At 44.4% G+C, this 25,515-nt stretch overlaps 1 protein-coding gene across 1 annotated transcript in view; it reads right to left on the reverse strand.

Annotated features, from left to right (window-relative positions):
• Positions 1 to 3,789: 3,789 nt before the first annotated feature.
• GARRE1 (granule associated Rac and RHOG effector 1) overlaps positions 3,790 to 25,515 on the reverse strand; it is a 61,743-nt gene continuing 40,017 nt past the window's right edge. The window contains exons 3-14 of the mRNA XM_083515175.1: positions 24,908 to 25,114; positions 23,899 to 24,039; positions 23,501 to 23,596; positions 23,226 to 23,387; positions 20,857 to 21,015; positions 17,731 to 17,828; positions 17,476 to 17,601; positions 12,027 to 13,066; positions 10,383 to 10,548; positions 8,936 to 9,070; positions 7,194 to 7,272; positions 3,790 to 6,239 (exon numbers count right to left, since the gene is read on the reverse strand). Of these exons, the coding sequence (XP_083371301.1) occupies positions 5,928 to 6,239; positions 7,194 to 7,272; positions 8,936 to 9,070; positions 10,383 to 10,548; positions 12,027 to 13,066; positions 17,476 to 17,601; positions 17,731 to 17,828; positions 20,857 to 21,015; positions 23,226 to 23,387; positions 23,501 to 23,596; positions 23,899 to 24,039; positions 24,908 to 25,114 (2,721 nt within the window). The 3' untranslated portion in view covers positions 3,790 to 5,927. The remainder of the gene's footprint in view (positions 6,240 to 7,193; positions 7,273 to 8,935; positions 9,071 to 10,382; positions 10,549 to 12,026; positions 13,067 to 17,475; positions 17,602 to 17,730; positions 17,829 to 20,856; positions 21,016 to 23,225; positions 23,388 to 23,500; positions 23,597 to 23,898; positions 24,040 to 24,907; positions 25,115 to 25,515) is intronic.

Raw genomic sequence — 25,515 nt, forward strand, 5'->3', positions numbered from 1 at the left:
AGTGATGAAAGAGCACCACAGCTGCTTTGGAATGCAGAAGAGCTGGTGTATTGCTGTTTTTCACTTAGAATCATAGAATTGTAGAGTTGGAAGGGACCTCAAGGGTCATCAAGTCCAACCCCCTGCAATGCAGGAATCTCAACTAAAGCATCCCTGACAGATGGTCATCCAACCTCTGCTTAAAAACATCCAAGGAAGGAAAGCCCACAACCTCCCGACAGAGTCTATTCCACTGTCAAAACAGCTCTAACCGTCAGAAACACCCAGTTTGCTTGCTCGCTTTATAGCTCCCTTTTATTATTGCTTAAAACAACCGTATTTTTCGTCCCATAGGACGCACCTAGTTTTTTGGGGGGGAAATAAAGGAATTCCCCCCCCTTTATTTCCCCCCCAAAAAAACCAGGTCGGGGAAACCGAACCAGGTCGAGGAACAGCGGGATGGCGGTGCTGCGCCTCCTTGCTGTCCCCCGAGCTTGTGGGGCTGGCCGATGTCTGTCCGGCGGGCGGGGCGCTCTGCTTCAGGGTGCTCCTCGCGCCGGGCGGCAGGCTGCTATCCGCAGCGTGGGGAGCCCTGCGGGGAACTCCCGCAGGGCTGCCTAGGCTGCGGATGTGTTACCGAAGCACCGGGGGTTCTGCTTTCAGCGCGCCCGGCGCTCCAGGAGGCAGGATGCTATCCGCAGCCTAGACATCCCTGCGGGAACTCCCGCAGGGCTGCCTAGGCTGCAGATGTGTTCCTGAAGCCTGGAGAGCGAGAGGGGTTGGTGCGCACCGACCCCTCTCGCTCTCCAAGCTTCAGCGAAAGCCTGCATTCGCCCCATAGGACGCACCCAGATTTCCCCTTCATTTTTGGAGGGGAAAAAGTGCGTCCTATAGGGCGAAAAATACGGTACTTTCTTTGTTTGGTATGCCCCAGCTATCTCCCCTGACTAGGCAAAGTAGCTGCTGCCAGCGCACACTTAATTATAAAGGAGGACTGTTGGCGTGGGGGATTTCTCTCCTTTAAAAAAAGAAAAAAACCTAAAGCTATACAATGTAAAAGGAAGATAGTGAGCTGATGTGAAGTAGTAACAGCAGCTTGTTCTATCACTGAAGCTAGTGGTGCAAAACCTCTCCTACTACATTTACACTGCTGGTGGAATGGACCCCCGCCCCCCTGGACCAGGAGTAGTATAAAATGGGAGCTCTCCCCCAACCATGCTTATTAACTAAAAGTTTCTAAGTTATGTTTCCAGTCTATGGTATGAAATGACAGCATATTGATACAAAGGGGTTTCATGTTAGAAATTGTTTTTACTCCCAACTTACAATGAAGGCCGCTACACTACACACTCGAGCCAGAGGCAAAGCATCTGTTAATCCTCTCCGAGATGAACGGAGGCATTCTCTAGCCTCTACCACTGGCCTCGGGGCCCTGGGAGGCTGTCCATGGCAGCTGTGCAGTTCTTTGCAGCTGTAGGATACAGCCATACAACAGCTGCATCTAGAATGAATGCACTCTTCAGCAATTCCGTATCATTTGGTATCCTGCAAGTGGAGCAGATCCAGGTATTGTAACTTAAAACATACATTTTCAATGTTCTTTCTAACTTTAAACATTACTTTCTGGAACTGCTGCTAAATTCACATCAATTGCACCTGATAATACAGTGAGGTACCCCAGGCAGAATGCTGTATTGTAGCTGGGCAATCAGACCTGTTCTTAAGCAGAGTGAGGCAAGAAGATGACTAGTACCTGACTAGTTAAGGCAGTGGGATCAAAGAACATTCTGCCATTTTGAATCATGAATTTTCTAATAATTTTCTAATAATAAAACCAAGACCATTTGTCGTAAGTCTGTTAAGTCTGTTAAATTTGGATGAGGACAAGGGCAGAAAGATGGTGGAAAGCGAAGACTTAAGTGTACAGAATAGTTGGTGAGGTACTGCTTACATTGTATGGAACTTAAGTGCTATAGATACCCACATACGTAAGTGAAACATCAGTGCAAGATGCTACACAGGACAGGTTGGATAGGTTTTGAGGATATAGAGTGCCCATATCAAGCCTTGAATGAGGCAGTGAGACTTTGATGTGTCAATAGGAGTTCTAGATACTCATCAATGCTGGTCAAAAATTTCCTTCCTGAAGCAGACACTTATTCTTCCTGCTCCAGGTCTGACATCTGAAAAAGCTTTGCCACACTATTTATAGACAGCTGTTCTTGCAATCATCTATATTCCTGTCCCTCACCACTTGTGCTGTTGCATTATGGGACCAGCTATAGTTCTGGTACCAAGCACACTAGTTACTAATGCCATCCTATCAGTCCCAACCAGCCCATGTGAGCTGGCTGGAATTGAGAGTTCTAGTCCAAAACATCTGGATGAGACAGGCTGGGTGAGACCTATAGACAATATACACAATGTCTGCTAGGTAGTAAAGCTTGGGTTAGGAATCCAGATACATTTCCATTCAGAAAAGGTGTCCACATAGCATGTGTTTAATATCCTACACTCGGTAGTATTAAGACTGTAAGTCAGGCATGGCCAAACTTTGGCCCTCCAGATTTTTGGGGACTACAATTCCCATCATCCCTGACCACTGGTCCTGTTAGCTCCCAAAATATATGGAGGGCCAAGTTTGGTCATGCCTGCTATAAGCATAGAGAATGCTAGGGACTGAAGCTGGCTTGGCCTAGGTACCATGTCTAAGGGGCTAGCTCAACAAAGAAAATGGATTTGGGGATGTTGTATGTGAGGTTTCTAATGACCTTTGCAAATGATCCCACATCAGTTCTACACCCACATCAGAGCAGGAGCTACGGGACTTTTGGTTTCATGTGGCATTGTGAATACATGCTCCTTGCCTATGACTTCATACTTGGTAAGTCAACACTGAAAGAGGCACCTGAATGAAAATCACTGGTATCAAAGTTACACTATGATAGCAGGCTGGATCCCACATGCTTGTGAGAAATTCAAGCAAGTACTTAATCCTTAATGGCACAGGGAAGGGAGAAATCAGTTGCGTGTCAACCAGAGGGAACTTCACAAATGCAGCAATGTTTTAAGGCACAAGAGCCTCATTTTTGTAAATAAGTAAAAGAATGAGGGATCAAAGTGAGATAATATAACAGTCTTTATGAGGGGATTCCCCCCCCCCATCTAGACAGTGTTCTCTATCATGCTGTCTTGGCAGTAGTGGAAAAAGAGCTGGAGAGCACTCTGTTCCTGCCCTGGAGGCATCTAGGAGCAAGGTATTTGTTTCCGTGCTGCAAGGCTCTTCTAAGCTCCAGAGCAGCCTTCTGCAGCCTGGTGTGTTCCAGCCATTTGGGTCTCCAAGTCCCATAGGCCCAAGCCAACACAGCCAATAGGAAGGGATGTTGGAAGCTGTAGTCACCAGGTTGAGGAAGACTACACAGAGACGACAAAGTGTTGGGTATTAGTACTGAATCAAAGGAATGTTGCCTGCTTTTGCAAGGCCAGGATTCAACAGTTCCTTGCAAGGGGCCTGCCTCTGTCCAATAAGACTTTGGACTTTCTTTCCCTACCACCACACACACAAGACCCTCATATACCAACCACGATCCAACTGCATCTAGAGCAAATGTGCCATCTTTCCAGTAATTCCACAATCATGCCTTATCCTCAAAGTGGGACAAACCTTGGGGTATTTCAGCTCAGAGCACGTATCTATTTGTGTGAATGTTGTAATTTGGGGGCTAGCAAGGATAGCTCCACTGAAATTAACTTGCAGCTTAGTGGTGCTCATTATCTTCAGCAGAAACCTTATTTTAACAAGATATAACCTACTATTAAAGGTATATCTTTAATAAAGCAAATAAGGTTATTTTTACTTACAGGAGCTTTAAAATTAAAATACAAAATGTACAATTCCAGTTCCAAAGCATTAGCTATTCACAGAAGTACTGCAATAAGGGTAAGTTAACTAAGCACCAAACCCCATGCACTTGGCAGTGTGAAACATCACATGGCAACATTTGGTTGCCAAGTGCAAACAACTTGGGAAAATTACCAGTGTTCAGCATAATTGGAAGCAGAGGATGATGTAGCACCTACTAGACAGAAACTGACACACCTGTATTTCCACAATTCACTCCAATTTTAGAAACTGCCAGTGCTTGTATTTACCACTCAAATATGCAACTGCAGTTTAGATGCTCTGTAGGGAACGTCAACGCAACAAACATCTGTACTTTGACCTGAAATCATTGTGGCATACAACTGCAATAGATTGTAGGGTCCAATATAAGTTTTCAATGGTGTACTCCAGGAAACTAAAAAAACAAAAAAAACCCCCACTTGTTAAATTCACCAACATTTTTAGCAGAAGGTACAAAACATTAACAATTTACAGACAGAAGCCACACTGATTGTGCAAAGCACATGACTAAAGTTATGCACAGCAAACAACTCTGTAAACATGGTAAGGGTGGGTTTTGAGGAAACATGGTGACAATATCATAAATACAGGCAACATTGGCATCTTCAACCAGCACAAATAGTAACATTCTGGGCCTGCCAAGATGGCCCATCACCACACAAGCAGAAGGCGGGGGAGGGGTTCCTCGACTCTGCCCACCCCAACGTTTAGTGTTGTGTATTTTATTTATATATATTTATATATAATTTGGTATCTTTAATATACACATGTACTTCGTTTGTAGAAAATGGGAACTTAAATGTGCTTTTATCTTCATCAAAAAACTATATGCATTTATAACTAATAACCCATTTTACTTGTCAATGTATTAGAATGATATGACTTAAGAAAATATAAAAATAATATTAATACTGTCAAAAACCTTTATACCAGAAAATATTGTGGTTTATAATTACTCTTTCAAAGATGAAATATGAAAATTTAAATAGGTTTTTATAAAGACTTCTCTCACCTCAATTAATATACAATGGGATAACTATACATATTTACCTTTTTTTTCAATTTAAGCACCAGTCATTCCCCCAGATCCACTTTGGTTGGAAGGTTATTTCCTAATTCCACAGGTTCATTTATTTAATGGCACATATTGACTGAAAGTAGTAACTTTAATCGTTAGCACTACAAAAAATAGTGTTTTTAAGTTCTCTCTCTTCTGAGCCAGCTCATGTTTTTACACACTAAGTCTAGCATTGAAATAAGACTTTAAATATTTGCAAGTAGTCTTAACTATTCTTTCATACATTTAAGGAGCACTGTATGGATAATGCCTTTGGCCAAATGTAAAAGTATCAAATTGTGTATTCTAATGTAGTGTCAGCCACAGATGAATACAATCCACCCCAAACTACTTTATGGATCTTGAGCTCAGGTTACAGGTGGATTGTGCCCATTAAGTTATGTCACAAGTTACCTGGGCTGGAGTGGTTCCAACTATTTTTGCATGAAGCAAATAACTGGAAAAAGCTTTTTGCAGTTGTCTGTGCACCACTGTTGTGACGAGGAGCTTGTGTGGCACGTTAACAACTGATGCATTAAAAAAGCTACAGCAGCCGATGTCACCGGAGTGAAGACTTTTTACCTTGTCAATTAGAAATCTAAAGAAAAGGAGTGTTGAGCAAAACTGCTAGATTTGCTTAAAAATGTACTCAAATTTGTTTTAGCAAGAAATGGTAACTATAAATCTATATGAAAAAATAGCTATAAAATACAGTGTTTTCTGTGGTAATAATGTAGCAGTTTGTTAGCAGGGTAGTCCATATACGCTTTGAAAGCATCACAGTTTAGGGCTGTTGTGTGTACATGTAACACCTTGGCACCATTTGCTCAGCACTCTACAGAGAGAGAGAGAGAATCACCACTAGAAGCTGTCACTCCACAGAACCACCAGAAGAGACAGCCACCACCGCACAACTGTAAAACAAAGCAAATGTTTGTCACATCAAAGACTTTGGTCCTCTGCGGCATTTCTTGCTAGAAAAAGCCGTCAGTACTGATGCATGTAAGATGGCCTGCGTTCGTGCTTGACTGGAAAAGGTTTAAAGCCCTTATTCATCGGTTTGTGCTGAGATGGCGGCGGCGGCGATTGCTGCTGCTGCTGCTGCGCATAGGCAAAAGTGGAGGAAATCCCTGTTGATGGTGTGCAATCGTTGGCTGTGGACCAAACGGGTGACTGCAGGATCTGCATGGTGTCATTCCACTGGCTGGCAGGGCTACTCATCTGGTACAAAGACATGTTTTGACTGGGCAGTGTGTGCTGCCAAGGAGCTTTTGGAGGCCAGGTTTTGGTTTTGTTGTCCTGCAAGAGACCAATGACAACATCTGAGCTTCCTTCCTGCACATCCACTGCCAGTAACCATTTCTGGCCCTGCTGCAAATGTTCCTTAGTATACCACTTTCTTCCAAACAAGTGGATGACAGTCACACAGAAACATTATCAGAGTGCAAGGTAACCTGTCCCACTGATGACTTGAACTCCTGGGGCATCTCCAGAAATCTTGCCCACTGGAGCAGTTTAACTCTGTCCCATGTAAACCACTACATCCTGGACCAACAGCACACATAAGGGGCCCACTCATAGCCCCACCTCCAGTGCCTTCCCTAGAGAGCACTAAAGCCACAGAATCCAGGAACAGGAAGAGCCAATATTCTTGTCTTTTACAAATGGGAGGGGAGCAATGAAGAAGAAACTCTCCCATAGTTCTTTCTCCTACCCTGGTTAGAACTTGGACTGTTATTGCAGTTAGTGCCACCTCTTTGCCATTTCTGCAACACTCCAAAAGCACTCCCTTGGGAAGGAGGAAGAGCCACCCAGCCATGTTGCTCGGCAGCCTGTTGGGGTCAAAGCCCTCCTACATCAATACCACATCAATCACACAGAGCAATACCATTCACCTGGGAGGTTCTCCCAGCAGCCCAATATATTATCTGGCTTTCAGAGAAGGGGAGGGGGAAATGCATCTCCAATGGATCTACACCCCCTAAGATCAAAGTAAAAGTGAAACATTTTGGAGTCTCCAATAAATTCCATGGAGCATATTCAGTTGTCTATAATAAAAAATGAAGCAGTGCAGTTTTGTTGGCCTTAAAATCTGCAAGTATAGTGAACTTGACTATTTAAAACTGGGCTGAATTCAGGGAACATTTTTACTGAGGGATTTTTTAAAGAAGAAAAGCCACCTGGAATCCCATCAAAGAGGCCCCCTCCTCCATTAGCCACCCAAAAAGAGGCACTATTCAGCCTGATACTTGCCTGACTATGATCATCCACTGTAGAAAGGAGTGGTGGGGAAGGAAGTGTGCTCGGGTCTTGCTCCCCGCTGCTGTGTTTCCTGTGGAAATATTTATCCAATGAGAGAAAATGGTTGGTTAGTGTCATGGCAGGGTCTTAAATGAGAAAATATTTTTCAATTCTGACAAACACTTTATGCTGTATTTCCGTGGTCAAAATAGAGGGCAATAGGAGTCTTACAACTGAAGTACACTTGTACTAAGGGCCTTTGCATCTAACCTGCTACTTTCATGGCAATTAAAGGTTTATGAATTAAACTTTCAGACACCTAGCCAACAAGGCAGATAGAAGTCTATGGCACAGCAGCAGCTAGGCCATACTGCAGCCAATAAAAACTGTGGACCAGTGCTTCTGATATTGCACCAAAGCAGGGTTTTGTACTTTTGCAATACTTAATATTTAATTGTCCAGTCCTGCTCAAATAGCCGTAGGATGGTCACAATCACTATTCATTAGGGACCACAGGGTTCTTGTCCCTAAGAATAGCTTGGCTTATGCCTTGGGGAAGCCTTCAAGCAGGACACCAAGGCTACAGACCTCCCTTGGCAGTAGCAGCTCTGCCTCAGCAGCATCTTGTTTTCAGAGGAATAGTATTTATGACCATGGACTCAACGCCAGGCATGCTGTTGTCAAAACTGTGTGACATTGGCCTTGTTGAGAGAAGTCTGCCTTCTCTATTCGACATCAGCTTTCTTGTTCTTCAATCAGCAGGACTGATTAACTGGACTTTCAATTGTGGATCCTCTTTTCTGTCACTGGGCACTTTTATTAGTTTCATGGTTATTTCACAGCCATAAATCTGGTGCTGCTGGGTGTGCTCAAGAGGGAGCCACAGCCAATCCACATTTGCATTTTCAAATACCTGTTTGCCACATGTCTATTATTCCTTTCATAATAATAATAATAATAATAATAATAATAAAGCACGCCTGTCACTATAGCAGAGACTTAACACATGCAGCACATCCATGTGGCTTTCCTAGCTTCCACCAATGCAGGCACGTACTAATGAGCAGGAATAAATCCCACAAGACAAATTAAGGGAAAAGTAGTCAGAACCACAACCAGAAATGGAAGATTATAGCATATTCCCCAAACCCTCTGGGCCCTGGTTTCTTTTCTTGCTTCTTTCAAAGGGCTGAGACAACTGCAAGCTCAGGCAACATTAAAGGAGAAACAAAACCTAGGTGGCAAGACAGCCAAGAGTACAGTGGTGCCCCGCAAGACGAATGCCTCGCAAGACGGAAAACTCGCTAGACGAAAGAGTTTTCCGTTTTGGAGGTGCTTCGCAAAACGAATTTCCTATGGGCTTGCTTCGCAAGACAACAATGCCTTGCGAGTTCCTGCGGGTTCCCCCCCCCTTTTCCTAAGCCGCTTATCAGCTGATCCAATCAGCAGATAAGCCGCTAATAGCCGCTAATAGCGCTAATAGCGCTAATCCGCTAATCCGTCAATGGGCTTGCTTCGCAAGACGAAAAAACCGCTAGACAAAGAGAATCACAGAAAGGATTCTTTTCGTCTCGCGAGGCACCACTGTAGTTCAGATTTCTTTCTTATTTCCAAACCTAGCTTGGCCTTGTGACTCACACTTGGCACAGGAAAGTTTTGGAACAGCCTGACCCTTGCAAGTTAAGGTGGCAAAATCTTTATCCACCAGCAAAACCAAAGATTTTGCCTACTGCTTTGTTAAGAATTCAACTCACCTTCTTTGCTTGACTGCAGCAACAATATCTGGCCCTGAGAACATGGAAAACAGACTGTCTCCATTGGCAGAGGAAGTCTCATCACTGGAGCTGGCAGAGTCGCCCTGAGTACCTGACCAGCTGCTTGCCATCTCCCTGAGATGAGAGCAGGGAAGCAATCAAGAGAAAGAGACTAACAGTAGAGATGTGAGCGGTGGTGGGAGGCTCTCACCACCCTAGTTGCTCTTAAACGTTACTAAACACTCACAGGGCAAGAAGAAAAATCTCCATGAATGCTAATACTAAAATAAGACTAAACTAACAAATTCAGCATCATCTTACAGCATTTATCCCATGGCTTATTCAGGCACTGCATATGGAATCTATATCCCCTCTAAGGACCCAGTACATATTCACTTAAAAAGGTAAAGGTAAAGGTACCCCTGCCCATACGGGCCAGTCGTGTATGGCTCTGGGGTTGCGTGCTCATCTCGCTTAAGAGGCCGTGAGCCGGCGCCGTCCGAAGACACTTCCAGGTCACGTGGCCAGCGTGACGAAGCTGCAGCTGGCGAGCCAGCACCAGCGCAGCACACGGAAACGCCATTTACCTTCCCGCTATAAAGCGGTCCCTATTTATCTACTTGCACTTAAGAGTGCTTTCGAACTGCTAGGTGGGCAGGAGCTGGGACCGAATGACGGGAGCTCACCCCACCGCGGAGATTCGAACCGCCGACCATACAATTGGCAAGTCCTAGGCATTGAGGTTTTACCCACAGCGCCACCCGTGTCCCTACATATTCACTTAACAACCCTTTAAAACTGGCATTACTGCAGCGGCAGCCAAGGTGGTGTCCTGCAGATGTCGAGGACTCCAGCTCCCATCAGCTCCAGCCTGCACAGTTAATGGCTAGGAATGATGGGACCTGGAGTCCAACCACATCAGAAAGGTGCTACCTTGGCTGCCCTTGCCCAAAGCAGAAAATATCCACATGCTGCATGGAAATGCAATCCTGAACTTGGAAGAGCTGCAGTATAAATATTATAAACAGGCAATTCCCTGTTTGCACAGGGGTTCCGTTCTGGGTCATTGTGCGCATCAGAAGTCACAGGTAAGCTCATTCTGCCCCCACACCAACCCCTTCTGGGAACGAAAGCAGCACACGTGTTGACAGCTGCGTGTCAATTGGGCGCACGCAAAGTGGTCACGCATACACACACTAAAATTTATACACTACCTGATTGTAAAACAAAACAAAACCCTCAAAGTAGTTTACAAAAAGTTAAAACAATAAAATTGAGAAAAATTCACAACTATACTTTAAAACATATAAAAGTTTGAATACTAAAACAGATTAAAATTACCTCAACTTTCTAAGCATATGGGTAGGTATGCCTAAAAAAGATATATAACTGATGCAGCTGCTAGCAAAAATGGATGTACACAAGGGTGCCACAGGTAGCTCCTTACCCTTCTGTGAAATACTCTGGGAAAGGCCAGGTTCTGTGCGGGTCGTCAGGATGAGGCCAGTTGCTACGTGTGTTGCTGGGGCGACGGAAGTGCTGTGCTTGCCTTTTTTGTTGCATGGCCTGACTGACCCCAGCCACATAACGAGCAAACTCTGGATCAGAGCCAACTGGGAGTAAAAAAAAGAAACCTGACAGTCAACTATTGACACACTTGGATATTTCCATTGCAATGATCCGCCATCTACCCCTCAGACAGACAAACAGAGAGAATATGAGAATGTGTACACATGCATACAAACACAATGGAAGCTAGTCAGTGGTTGGGAATGCCTGTTGAAGTGCTGAAAATTAAGAACTTCACCAGGGAGCGATTTATGTGGGGGCAGGCAAAATATGCTACATAAATCCCCAACATTGTAGCCACCAGCAGATTAGAGAGGTGGTGGTGACATCATGCACAGTGGAAGCCCAAGAAATGCTCTGTCTGTGGGCCTGGCTATCTATCTATCTATCTATCTATCTATCTATCTATCTATCTATCTATCTAGAAGCTTAGATCCTATTTTAGAATGCACATCAAATAGGAAGACAGATCAATACTACCTAAATCCATTCAGTATGCTTAAATCAAGAGAAGGATCAAACAAATGAAGAATACAAGTAAGGGAGACAACCCAAAGGAAGAGTCAGGCCATACCTCGGCTCCCCTGTCAGGTCAGTCATTGCCTCCAACAACATTGTCTCCAACAACATGGAGCCAAAAAGCTGCCCATGTATATTCACATGTAAGTCCATCATCTCCACATATCATACTGCTATGGAACTTGGCAGCCCATTAGACTTTTGGGGAAGCTAATTTCAGAAAGTCATCGCTATTGCAATGCTTAGCATTGCTATTGCTAAGAGAGACTGCTCTGCATCATAAAGATGGAACAGACTAAAGAATGTCTGAAGGAAGCAGATCCAAGAAATTAAGAGGCACAAAAACCCTGCTGTTGAGATGACTTTGTCCAAAGGAATGTTCCCCCTCTACCCAACATACTCTGAAAAACCTCAGCAAGGCAAATCTGTTCAATCCTATTAAGTTGAACAAAACTTGACTAGCACGATGGCTAAATTGTGCTACCTTGGGAACAGGAATTGGTTGCCACAGACTTAAGTGAGCTAGAAAGCAGCAAGTGGCAGTGAGAGGAGGTGTAGGGAACACACTTTCCCTTTTTACCCACCCCACAGAACACATCTGGGAGGTCAGGGTAGGATGCATTAGGGAAATTCCTTGTGAATCGTCAACTGTTTGAAGATCTGGACATGGGTCCCACCCACTAAATTAAGATATTTGTGTATTTCATGAAATTGATACACCACTTGATTGTAGAAAACTTACAAAAATAATAATATAGTAAGATTATCAGTAAGATGACATTTTCAAAAATTACTGCCCTCAAAAACTATCTTTCCTCACCCAATATTTGGCAGACTTTTTTTAAAGGTAACCCCTGCTGTTGCTTTTGCTCTTGTAATCCTATAATCTTTCCCATCACCTGCAGAAGACACAAATGGTTTGTGTCTACGGATGGGCAGCATTCAACACATTCAAACACATTACTCAATAGTAGAAGGTTGCATTTACTTAACATGCACACACCTGCAGGATCAAAAGGTAGAAATTCTCCCAACATCCCAAAGATTCCATCACTCTGGTCACGGTTTGGCCACGTGTTGTTTCTAGGTCCTTGCTGCTTCTGCCCCAGCATCTCCGACATCACATTGTCCATGTAACTGTTCACAAGACCCAAACTATACAGGTCAGAGCTCAGGTCAGGAAAGGCATGACTGCTCCACTGAGGCATATGAGACAACCCTGGACCAACAGTCTGGGCTGACGGCTGGCTGGAATTGGTTGGCCACTTGCCAGGTGGACGCTGCTGCTGCTGCTGCTGCTGCTGGGACCCAATGGGCTGCAGCAGGTGCTGATAGTAATGCATTTGCTGCTGCTGCTGCTGCTGCTGTTGCTGCTGCTGCTTTTGTGGCTGCTGCTGCTGTTGCTGTGGCAACCCTTGCTGGAGATGGTGCAAAGGTGTGTGAGACGAAGACTGGGACTGCTGTGGCACGGTGGCTGGCTTCTGCTCTGCTGCTGCCGAAGACGATGCAACCGAGTTTCTTCTTTTCACCAGCGGAGAGGTCTGCTGGGACTTGCCCATGTTGAAACCAGAGAGGAAATCTATGACCTCCTGCATTTCTTGGTCAGTTGGTAAATTCATGCCTTTGGCATCCTTGCTGTCATCTGCTTTGCTGCCATTACGCCTGTCAAGGAGGAACCCATTAACAACCTGATGGCTTCCACTCTGTGCCGTTGTCTGGGCCGACTCAACAGCCCTGGGGAAGTTACCAATGTTCAGAATACTCTGCAATCGGGCATCCATATTGTTGGGCATTTTTGCTTTATCCTCTGAGTTGTTAGCTATGAAAACGTTTTTGGAAGGTGTACTAGGAATGGAGTAACTTCCACTGCTGCTTGAACTGGAACAGGATGTTTTCTTTGTAAATCGTGAAGTCAGCTTCGAGAAAGTCCTTTGCAATCCACCCGTTGATTTGCTTCCATTTCCAGATGGTAAGTCAATGTGACCCCCGAAGTCACAGATCTCACGCTGAAGCTGGATCTGAATACACGGCAAAGCCTGCTCTCTGTTTAACAAAAAGAACCCTCTATTTCAGGCAAAAAAAGCAACATTCACCAACTTCAAAACAACTTTACAGTAATTAGGACTAAGGCGTGCAATCTGGAGGTATTGAAAAGTATGATAATGTATAAAACAGGGGTGCCTAACCATTTTTGAGTTGGGAGTTGCACTGACCCATGGTCAACACTCTGAGGTCGGTTTATCAAAGTGGGAGTGAACAAAGGCGTCATTCTGTTTTTTGAAAAAGGTCACATAACTTTTGATATTACAAAATCACAGCAGGGCCTGCAAGAGTGGCCAGTAAGATGATTTTTAAAATGACAAATTTTAGCAGGGGGACCCAACAAAAAACCTTTTGACATCACAGTGGGGTACCTATGGAAGAAGTCATTAAACATTATTATTATTATTATTATTTTAAAAAGCAGCAACAACATCATCATCAATAACTTTTTTAAAAAAACATTGACATAGAGGTAGTGGGGGTCTTTGAGGGCATCATTGGGTGGCGTTCAAGTAAGTTGTACTCAGCTTAGACGTACTGAAAATAATGGACCTCATTAATTTCCATGACTCTACTGTGAGTAAAACTTAGTTGAATACTACCCATCGTATCAAACCAGGGGATCTATGGAAGTGGTACTGTAGGAAAAAATGTTTATCTTTTGAAATGGAAAATTTGGGATCTTAGAAGATGCCACAACAAAGTTTTGGCGTCATGGCATTACAGCAGGGGGACCCATAGCAGCAGTCATTAAAAAAAAAAAAGACAAATCTGAGGGAAGGCTCAAAAAACTTTGTGAGCCAGATGTGGCAACCTCCAGTATAAAAGGTTAACCAAGCTAAGGAAAAATCAAAGCTTTCACAAAACTGTGGATTAGACAGTCCAATATTTATTTCTTACTGATATGTGTGAGCTGCCCCATAACTTAGTTTTTTCACCATAATATGTAAGTGTGTTAAGTATTTATTGATCTTAATTATGTTTTTACTAACCTTACTGTACTCTTGTATGTTGTATCCTGCCTTGTTATACAAGTGTGGATTATAAATACTTGAAGAAATAAATAAATGTTGCCTCAAGAAATGAATCACTATAAATCTGTCCGGGTAATATTAAGCTTCTGAATAGGGCTGGGTGATGTTGGGTTCTCAAAATCGCAGTATATTGCCAGCCAAACATCAAGGTTTGGTGATAAACTGTGATGTTGTAAAAAGCTGCATTGGCCCCAGCCTGCGAGGTGTTGGATGAAACTGCTGCACCTCTCACCATGGGAGCTGAGGCGCTTTCACCTTAGCACCTTGCAGGCTGTGGCCAATACAGCTGGCCACGGTCTGCTGCTGAGCTGGGGGGGCGAGTGGAAAGGCTCCTGCACCTAGCTGAGCGAGCCCTGAGTCCCCACCGCTCACACACGACCAGCAGGGGCTCCGGGGTTCCTTGGCCAGGCCCTGCTGGGGGTGGGAGGGCACCTGCCCCCAGCGGAGCCAGCCCCAGTGTCCCTGCCACTCCCGCTAGAGCATCAAGGACCTTGGGGCTCCTTGGCCAGACTGTTGTTTGGTGGCATGGGGGCAGGTGACCTACCTTGAATAGGGCGCAAAGCCACCCTATTCACGCCTTGTGGAAAGGGGCTGCTGGAGAGTGTTGGGCCTGCCAGCAGCATCAAAGAGCCCCTATGCTGCCTTCTACCGGAAGGGTGGGCTTTGTTTTTCTGGGAGGAAAGGCACAGCACACCCTCCCAGACAAGGCAGTCAGACGGTAGCAGGAGCAGGGTCGGGGCTCTCTCAGCTGGAAAGGGCAGGCTTCCCAACTGAGCAGCCCTGATCCCGCTTCTACTCACCAGTGCAGCTTGCCAGGGCAGAGTGCAATGGAAGTTTCACCAGTGGTATATCGCTGGAGAAACTGCTGCCGCTTAAGTCCCTCTGCCTCCCGCTCCCGGCTAGTTTGTTTCTTCCTCAGTGCACTGGGCACTGCAGGCAGAGGGACTCAAAAACAGTGACTTTCACCAGCAATATACCGCTGAGTGAAGATGTCATTGCGATCTCTCCCCACCCCCCAATACCCGTCCTGGGCGATATATTGATATATCACCCAGTGCTACTTCTGAACATGGACCTACCTATGAAAACAGCACAACACAGCCAAGTAAACTGAGAAAATATTTTGTTTAAACAATGCAGCATGCTCAGTGCTCAACTTCCACCCATGCCAGTAGGACACATCAGCCACCCAGCCTGCTGGGTCTATAGTCACGTGAGGTAAAGGAGGTGCGGCAACAGCAGGGAATACAGGCAGCTCCCCTGTGCATAGGGGTGAGATTATTATGTTTTGATTAGTTCCCAGCAAAGGTTGTTGCTTGGAGAGGGGAGTTACCTCAGTTTTCTATTGGGAGAGGGTGTTGCTTGCTTGGATTCAACATTATGAGACCTGATGGGCGATCAAGAATGGGGTGGCAAAGAGAAGCAAATGTTTAGTCAAAGCTGGCTTTGTGGGCAAGATGGTGGTGAAGGAATTTAACAGAAGCAGACAGGAGCAAGACAAGCAGTGCTTGCCCCATTATCCTGCTCCACTGTTTTAGACAATTGTGTTTTTTAAAAAATGACAAAACGTTTGCTGTTGTTGCTGAAGTTTGTAAAGTCTGGTGGTAAATAAAATGCTGTTTCCTCTTACATGGCCACCAGACTTTCCTGTTTTACTGATAACTGTCTGGATAAGGTATTCTTGGGACATTTGGTATCACTGGGTATTGAGCTATGCTTCAGCCTAGGACTGAAGGCTAGAGAGGTGGTAATCTAAAAAGGTGTGTCTGGTGAGAATGTTGCTATATGGTGTTGGAGATCAGTGTATTCTGCTAGAGTACTAGCAATCGGGTTATCCTAAAAATAGCAATATCTCCCAATTTTTCATTTTTTGTGTAACCTTCAGCATTTTATGTAGTATTTTTCGCCCTATAGGACACACTTCCCCCCCTCCAAAAATGAAGGGGAAATGTGTGTGCGTCCTATGGGGCGAATGCAGGCTTTCGCTGAAGCCTGGAGAGCGAGAGGCGTCAGTGCACACTGACCCCTCTCGCTCTCCAGGCTTCAGGAAGCTATCCGCAAGCCTTGGGAGCCCGGTGGGAGTGCGCACGGGCTCGCAAGGCTTGCAGGCAGCAGCCTGCAGCCCGAAGCACGGGGCGCGCCCCGTGCTTTGCACAGATGTCCCCAAGCCTTGGGAGCCCGGCGGGAACTCCCGCAGGGCTCGCAAGGCTTGTGGATAGCAGCCTGTTCTGGGGGCTGGGGAAGCTCGGGTTTCCCCAGCCCCACGGCTGGGGGGGGGGGAGAGAATAAATTTTTATTTATTTATTTTCCCCCCAAAAAACGAGGTGCACCCTAATGGCCAGTGCGCCCTATAGGGTGAAAAATACGATAAGTAATTGCTGGTGTTTAACATTGCCTCTTTCCAGTTTATGACTGGATGCTGCCTTTCAAGCAAGTTGTGTATCTAGTCTCACCAATTATTTTACAGGCCACATTTCTCAATTACATAAAGAGCTTGCATCAAAGTCCACTGAACTCACTACATGCTGATGGTCAAGTCTTAAGATCTGAGCTCAAGTCTTAAGATGTGAGATCTAGGTATGGACTGACCTCATTTTCCTCCAGGTGCTTATAATTTATTTGGCAATCTGATGTAACCTATTTCCAGCCACTGATCAGCCTAAATTTTCCAATTCCCCTGATCTGTCTGCCTTCCTTTGAAAAAGAGGTGGTCAGGGAATTATCCTTTAAAAAGGAAAGAGAACTGCACTATGTTTACTCATCTTTGCCCTACTCAGTCTAATAACAAGGCAAATTTCTCAGGTTTGCTCTGGCCTTCTGCTCACATTATAGCTGCTTTTTGTGAGCACATACTAACAAGAAGCAGCATTTCACCATTACAAAGTTTTGCAGCAGCTTTGCTCTGTACCCACAAGTAAGGTGGGGTGCCATCCAGTTCCTGGTGCCATCTGAATCTCACAAGGCCTCCCCTTTGCAGCCTTATCAGTGGTGGCAATCTGCTTCTCTCTCTTTCTCTCTCTCTCTCTCTCTCTCTCTCTCTCTCTCTTTTTTTTTGCTCCCACAGTGCCCAACAATATGTCACTCTGGGGAATTGTGTGAATGTCAAAATGGCAGCTTCCTATCTACCCACTGGGGCTGTGAGGTGCCCCAGCTCAGTCCTCTTGAGGCAGTGTGGCTTCAGCAGATGCCCAGCCATGCCCAGGTACTGCTACCAGTACATTCCCACTACTTAGCCTTCAACATTAAGACCTGGTAGCCTTGGCTGAAACTTGTCATTGCCAAGTTCTCTTGTCACATGTGACCGAGTGTTCCTGAATAAGATTTCATCTGTGCATAACCCTTATGTGGTAAGAGTGCAGCACAAATCATACCTACCTTCCCTCCTTCCAACGATTTAGGTCAAACACTGCAGTATAAAGCACATCCACTAGTCCCAAAGTCTTCTCTGGATCCAGGCTTCTCTGCAGCAGAGACATTGTTGCAGGATCTTCTTTCAGGCACCTAAGGAAACAATTTTTAATAACAAATCTCCTGTCAACAACACTCACTTTCATACCAAAAATTTATGTCCCTATTTATTTGTTTATTTAAAGCTTGCCCGAGTTTTCCGAAGTAGTTAGTCATAATTACCATGTTGATGGGACTTGAACCACAATTCTGGAACCTTCCAAACTGATTTGCGGTGCATATGCTTCTTTGTTTTCAATCTGTGCTGTATCCACAACGACCTATTCAAGAAGAAAAAAGCAGTAAACGATAGAGTAAGACGTCACTCCCTAAAACTAGCGAAAGCACCACCCCACTGCTACAGGGGCTGGACATCAGTCTACTGCATTCAACCACTAGGCAAGCAAGAGGGGCACGTGTAGGGAATTTTAATTGGGGTGCGTGGGCGTAGAAGAATCATTTCACATTTACTCTGATAAATCCTACAGTGTAACATCTGAAAAGGCCACTGTTAACTAAAAAGAGGAAGGCTTATCTAAAGATTTTTCAGCTGCACATGATCTGGGCCTTTCCTTTTGTCCTCCTTTTGGGAGGCTGCAACTACTTGATATCTAGTAAACCATTTTATAGTTCTACCCTCTCAATTTACTACCTATGATTATAAAACAAGTTTTCACAATAAGATTATCCTGCATTCTATCTGGACAGTTAAGGTGCTGCAAAATTTGGATGTTCTAAAAAGGAAAGCTTCCTTGCTATCAGCATAGGACAGGGAGACTGAGGTCTCATAAAGAACAATAGAGAAATGACGAGTTCAGAAGTCCTATTCTATGATCTAGTGGAAACACTGCCTGCACAATGCCCATACATTTAAAGGCTCTCCTCCATACGCAATGAAGCCTTGAGATCTTAAAGTTCAATTGTGGGAGTGTATATATCAGTGGTATTTATTTTCCATATTTTCAGGTAGTTATATACCACTCAATATTCAGGATTTCTAAGTGGCGTTGTAGTATATGCCAACAGCATTTCAACGGATGAGGAAGCACGTTACCAACTCCTTGTATTTCATTTATCTAAACAAGCTAATCTCACAGTACAGCCATTTCTCACGCCCAGCCTGGGAAATGACTCCCGACTTCCATTGTTCTGGCTTTACAGATGTTTCCTCCATAACACCCACCTAGAGGACAATCTAAACAACGGAAGATAATGTCTCATCGGTACACCAAATTAGAAGCAATGCAAGTAGAACATAAACATGCAGATATCACTGCTTCTATCCAGCAAAAAAGAGGAGTCTGTGGCAGTTTCTGTCCATCTAATTGAAGTCCCTGCTCTAGTCACATTATCACATGACTTGGGCCAACATCACATATCAAAAATGTGAATGAGAAGACTGATGGCAAGAGCAGATTTCTTAAGAGTCTGCACAGGCAGTGTTTTCAAAATGGGAAATTCCATTTTAAAAGAAATAATTGTTGTACAGTACAAGACCACAAAATAGCAGCAGCAGCAGCACTATTTGGAGGGCCAATTCCTCGACTTCCCATCAACATGGATTTCTTCTCAGAAAGACAGCAAAAGAACACACTGCAATCCCTGGAGGCAAACCACCCCTTACCCCCGCTAATACAACTAAGGCCCTACTTGCACTTATTCCTTCTTTTCAACCAAGCACTGGTACTTCTCATTTTCTTCTGCACAAAGGCAACAATTTCAAATCTCAAACACTTGTTTTATTGCTTATGTTATACCTTCCTCCAAGGAGCTCTGAGTGGCATTTCCCCTCTGAATCTAAACCTAACACTCCAGTTGCTACAACAACTCAGCTCTTGGTTACAGTGACCAGAGTTACTTTGAGACTGAGCAGACAAAGAAAAACTACCCAAACCTTGCAATGCCTCTTATTCATTGGAGTCAAGGATCTTGTGCGATAAGGTAGATGGAGATAGTGATTCATGTGATTCCACACAGGCAAATATTCCCACAGGTTGGGAATATTTTACTCTGTGGAATGTAAGTTCCCCAAAACAAAAGGGATCACAGAGAAGCTGGTCAATTAACAGCATCATCTTATATACAAATATTGAGTGTGGATCTGTATGGAGCCAAATCTGCACCATCCATGCACACGTAGAAGGAATCAGGAGGGTGGGGCAAACCCCAAGGTTTGTAGAGGTACAAAAGCCTATTGGGGATGGGGATGAAAAATGCCCAACGTGAGTTGGTTGTGCTCAGTGGCCATGGGATACTGACCGTTAGGAGGATGAAAACAGATGGGGAAGGAGGGGGTATGGAATGGGGTATCCTGGAAAAGGACACAGGTGACTGACTGGCATACAAAACAAAGCACTCTACACTGCAACTATCAGCTATAGGTTCCAACATATAGATGATGACCCATATGTTTTTCAGAACTAAATTATATTTGCCGTATGTCAGCTGTCCCCTTCTTTTTACTCTCCTCCATAGGCGCCGACTCCATGGGGCCTGAGGGGGCCCGAGCCCCCTCAAAAATTCGTTTGGGGGGGGGGGCTCGGCCCCCCCAATAATCTCGGGCACCCCTCCAGCAGAGCGCCACCGCCGCCCCTCCCCCAGCCCAAAATGCACAGGGTCGGGCTGCATGCCTCCTGCCCTCCCTCCCGAGCAAAAGCTCCACCCAATTTCCTTCGGAGCTGATTAATAGGCGCAGCACGCTCTCCCCTATTCGCTCACGAGGAGGCGGCGCCACTTTATCTGCATATTCATGAGCTTATTTATTATTCATGAGCTTTCCCGGGCCCCCCCAATATTTTTTATAAGTCCGCGCCCCTGCTCTCCTCACATAGCTGTTCAGCCTGACTCCCTTGCCTCAGAAGACCTTCTGCCTGGAAACCGCTAGCAAAGGAAGATGGTTTCCATCCATGAGCTGAGTATGCTCCAACTGCTCAGTACCATTACCTGGCTCTAGAGGTCCTCAATGGGAGCTGCCACCTTGCAACTACCTGCTGCCAGCAAAGGAGACATGCCCCCTTCACCATAATGGGCTGAGTGAGCTCCAGGTGCTTGACCCGACTGCCTTGCCTCAGAGCACCAAAACAGACTCACTACCTGGCAGCACCAGAAAAGACCAAGGATGAGGGCAGGAAAGACTGCCTGAACAATCTTGGCACCAAATCGATAAACACACTATTTTGTTTCTTAAATTATGGTTGAACGAGATTATATTGGGCAAATATTTTGGAAGCTGCCCTGAGATATCCTTGGAGCTGTAGAGAACGATTTAAATATTCTAAAATCAACACTTGTGCGCTCATGGCTACTTACCAGCCCAGCTTGGCCAAACAACAACTGTACAGCTGTTTTACATGCGCCCCGCCATGTAGAAGGGCAAACTTGGTTCAGCACTTCAGTCACAGGAGAGTCATCCCTTGGGGTCACTCCATTATGGCAGCCAGCTTCTTTAATTAGTTGTATCATCGTGTGCTGCAAAAACAAGAACACAAAACAAGATTGCTATGCAGGAAGCAAGCAAGTCATGATACCCTTTCCCCACTCCCCCCACCATGCATGCAGGCACTTTGGTAATTAAGCCATATATAAACACCTTACATAAATACCAATGACTGCAGTTATTACTTAAATCAGTGTTCAAATTATGATGGTCCAAGCCCAACACTTTCCCCTGTGCCTGCTGTTTCCAGTGGTCACCAGCACCCTCATTCCAATGGTGATGTTTCTGTTTCACACTATATCTGTGTAGATTCCCTGAATTCAGGAGGAAACACACAGCAACCAGGGCTGGGGTTCCAATGGCTTATTAGAAGTAGCATGAGAATATGTGGAATGATCATAAAAGGGGAGGCTGCTGAAGAAGAGAGGCGGGGGTTATCAGATCTATTATTACAAAGAGTGCTGTGGCACTCTGTTTTTTTTTTAATTATAGAATAGGTTTTCATGGTTTATTGTCCACTTCATAGGATGTATGGATTTTCAAATATGGATGGTACGTGCCACATATTGGAGAATGGAGGCTTAGATGTTCACAGTGTTAAAATACGTATGTGTATTTTAAAAACTTCATATGAGAACCAAATAAAGTCTTAACCCAACTACCACCTTGCTCAAGAATTTCAGAGTTGAAGGTAACACACTCTGGCCACTGCCATTGGCCTAGGCCCTTGGGAGGTTGCTTCTCCGCAACTCCCAGAAAGGACATCATTATAAGGGGGAGAGTAGCCTGGTCTCATCCAGTGTGGAGAAAAAGTTTGTGTCTTCCTCCCTGCCAGACAAAATCTCCGGGTCTCGCTGCCAATTGTCCTGGGACTGCAGAAGCAAATGGAAAGGACACTCTGGTCCCAACCATCGGCCAAAGGAACAAGAGTCACCAACTGCTATTCAAGAGAAGAAGAACAGGGGAAGGTCATCCTGGCCCCAGCTGGATTATAAATAGCTCACCCACTTCCTTCTGGCCTTAAAGAACTGGCCTCCCTCCTACACTATCTCTTCACTTCCCTTCCATTGAGTGTGCCTTTGTAAGCCCAATAAGATATCCCAGCTGTTTTTAAAACCAATATAAGTCATTTTGGAAGACAACTGTCTGAAAAGAGGGATAAAATGATAGTAAAAAAAAATAATTAAAAAAATTATCCAGATGTGATGCAAAAGATACAAAATTAGGACAATCCTATTTGAAGCTAACTTTTTATGAAACAATTCACCATGCTGAAGGTTCAAAACATATCTTTGCAGGAAACCTCTTGCACCAAATAGTGGCCCAAATCCTCTATCATGAATCACAGTTCCCTTTTTTCAAGCCACTTTTCTTTCAAGCCGATTTCTTTCCATACTAAACCAGGCCAATCCATTCCATACACTGCAAAAAAATGTGGCTGACAAAGAACTAGATGCTCTGGAACAGGTAACTCCAGTGCAGCAAGACTGTGCCAACATCATCATCATAGTTACAGCAGCTTGGAACTTTGCAAGGAGAGACTTTGCTCTTGGTTGTGGCCATACGTGAGGATCTGTCTTCTGTCTCTCTTCACCTCTTCAGACAGAAGTGAGGAGGCACTTCATGACAAGCAGAGTCAACATGTATACAGTCATACCTCATGTTATGTCCGCTTCAGGTTACGTTCTTTCAGGTTACATCCAGCAGCGACCCGGAAGTACCAGAAAGGGCTACTTCTGGGTTTCGCCGCTCACGTGTGCACAGAAACGCAAAATGACATTACGCGCATGCACAGAAGCGCTGCGGGTTGCGCTCTTTTCATGTTGCGAACGGGCCTCCGGAACGGATCCCGTTCGCAACCAGAGGTACCACTGTACACAAAACAAGCCAGCATGTGGAGGGGAAGGAGGAGCATTTAAGAAAACTGCCTCTAACTTTTGGAGAATGCTTCCAGTAAGCGTTAAGGAAACAAGAAACAAAGCAGAAAAGATGCATCACCAGGGCTGTTAGTCCCTTCAGCCAGAAGGGCTACAATTGGCTGAATGTGACCATTAACTTTTGGAACACAGTTTCGCTTGCAATCCAGTATCTTTTAAATACCAAAACACTAAATATTTACTGAATAAACTTGCTAAAGTGGGACAAGGTTTAAAATGCTTGCTTTGCATATAATCTATCAACACGGAGCTTGCTACCAACAAAGAAAATATTACTGGGTTTGATACAGATTTGGGGTACTTACCGTTTTGAGCTTCAGGTTATCTGCCGCCGACTCATTAAAGGATATTCCTTTTAGGAAGTGGGCACCTATCTGAACAGGAACTGTGGGGAGCTCACACTGAATGGGTTGAGAAGGGGTCTGTCTCCGGCCAGTCTGCTGGGCTTCAGCATCACTGCAACACCCCTTTTGAGACAGAACACCAAAGCAATGTGTCAGGGAGAAATCCATATGCAAGCAATTCAGCTTTATCTACAGTAAACATCTTTGCTGGAAAAAGATTGGGGGAGGGTGTTTACCTGCAAACTGGCTTCAATAGATTTTGGGTTCAAGTGGAAGCCAGCCTTCATCGCATATTCACAGTGACCCAAACTTTCCAATGCAGCTTTATATGCCTGATATTAAATAGATATATGTTTAATGCATCACATACCTGAATTCAAAACAACCACCATCCAATATCATCACAAAACCTTGCTAACCTAAAAGAGAAAATAACATCTTCCCCATGATCAATCACACCCTCCCTTAACTGAGGGGGCAGCTAAAGCTTCCAGAATGTCAGCAGTCTCTGCTGTTGGCACAGAAGCTCTCATTAAAAAGGACTTGCTCAGCAGCAACCCTACTTAAGTCCTCAGACTGCCCTACATATTTTATTCCATACTCACCCAAATGGTGATATAAAGATATAACTAACCTGCAAAGCACTGTCTATTTTCAAGTTCAATTCTTTCAGCTGGTGCTCAGGAATTGCCACACTCTGGGAGCAGAAGAGTTGCTGGACCTCGATTCCAGCCAAACAGCCATCACAACCCCTTTCTCGTAGCCGTGATGTGGCCTTCAAAGAGGACACAAAAATGGATAAGACAAAATAGCAGTGGCTCAAAAGTGGCAAAATAAACTTTTGAGCCCCACGGTCACTATGGTGAAAGCAAACAGGAAGGGAAGTGGGTTATTTAATCTAGCTTCAGAATTTAGTTAAACTTCTCAATTTAATCATCAGATTTGTATGACTGATTTTTCATTGCAGGGGGAGATACAGCAGGGGGACTGCAATCTTTTAAACAAACTCGTTAACAAACCCTCATTATGGTAGCCAGCACTACTGTCAAGGTGGGAGGGAGAACTTTGTGTGTGTGGATTACTTTAATTAAATTAACAAATAATTACAGATACCAACACATTAAAAATACATATAAATGTTAAGATGAGTGTAAGCTGGGAATTATGCATGAAAGTAAGAGAATGTACAAAATTCAACCAATATATGCGCATTCCCTAATGCAGCTAGAGATACCACTTGCCTTTATGGAGTACATTGTACTCCCAACCTCATGGTGGCTTGCTGGAACCTCTAGCTTATCATTCTGTGGCCAAAGGCCTGATTTTCTGTAGAATTCTTCTGTCTTTTGGTAGTTTTAAAAACCAAAAGATTACCAACACACAAGCTGCAAGTTACCACCACTATGAAAAGTACTGTAAAGCCACTTTGCCAGAACTAAATGTATGTTACCACTTTATGTAACCCTTGAGTTTTTTTTAAAGCTGCTTTGAGGTTTTTTCTTACAATCAAGCAGTATACATTTCTTATGAAATATAAATGAATAGGCTATGCTTGGGAGCTACCTAGCAGCACCTGGGTGGAGACAGAACACTGAATTTTGGACTGTTGACCAGATCCAGCAACACAACAATTACATCTTTACCTCAGCCGCTCCTCTCCATGACCGCACAGCTTCTTCTAGCTCAATTGTGGGACTTGCACTGGATGTCTCAGCCATATTAGAATTCTTTCTTTCCTGAGCTACAGCTTCCGTAAAACATGAATGAGCCACTGGTTGGACCTTCTGCAATGCTTGGGATAAAAACTGAAAATGAACCTGCATCACTGTCAAGAAACATCGTCCAAGTACCTATGAAAATGAAAAAACAAAAACAAAAGGATATTCTTCCATTCAGTTATTTGTAAGTGTGTTCTGGTGTTTGAACCAACTTTTCCCATGTGAAAATATCTGATTGACATTCATACAAATACATTATTACCCTACATCTAATCTAAAAATTAATAAAAGCACAAAATGAAGCACTGGTTACTTACACTGAAGGCTCCATCCTGTGTGGCATATTGAGGGATCTAACTGAGTTGCCACTCCTCCCACACAATGAACTAAGTTAGTCATGTTCATTAATTTCAATGGGTCTACTCTGAGTAGAACTTAGTTGGCTACAACCCAGTATTTTGAGGATTCTGTGGTTAAATGCACTAGACACAATAACTGCAGTAAAGTACATTTGCTTGCCTCATTTTTGGAGT

The sequence above is a fragment of the Podarcis liolepis genome, assembly GCF_965112155.1.
Source record: "Podarcis liolepis genome assembly, chromosome: 7".
Classification (NCBI taxonomy): domain Eukaryota; kingdom Metazoa; phylum Chordata; class Lepidosauria; order Squamata; family Lacertidae; genus Podarcis; species Podarcis liolepis.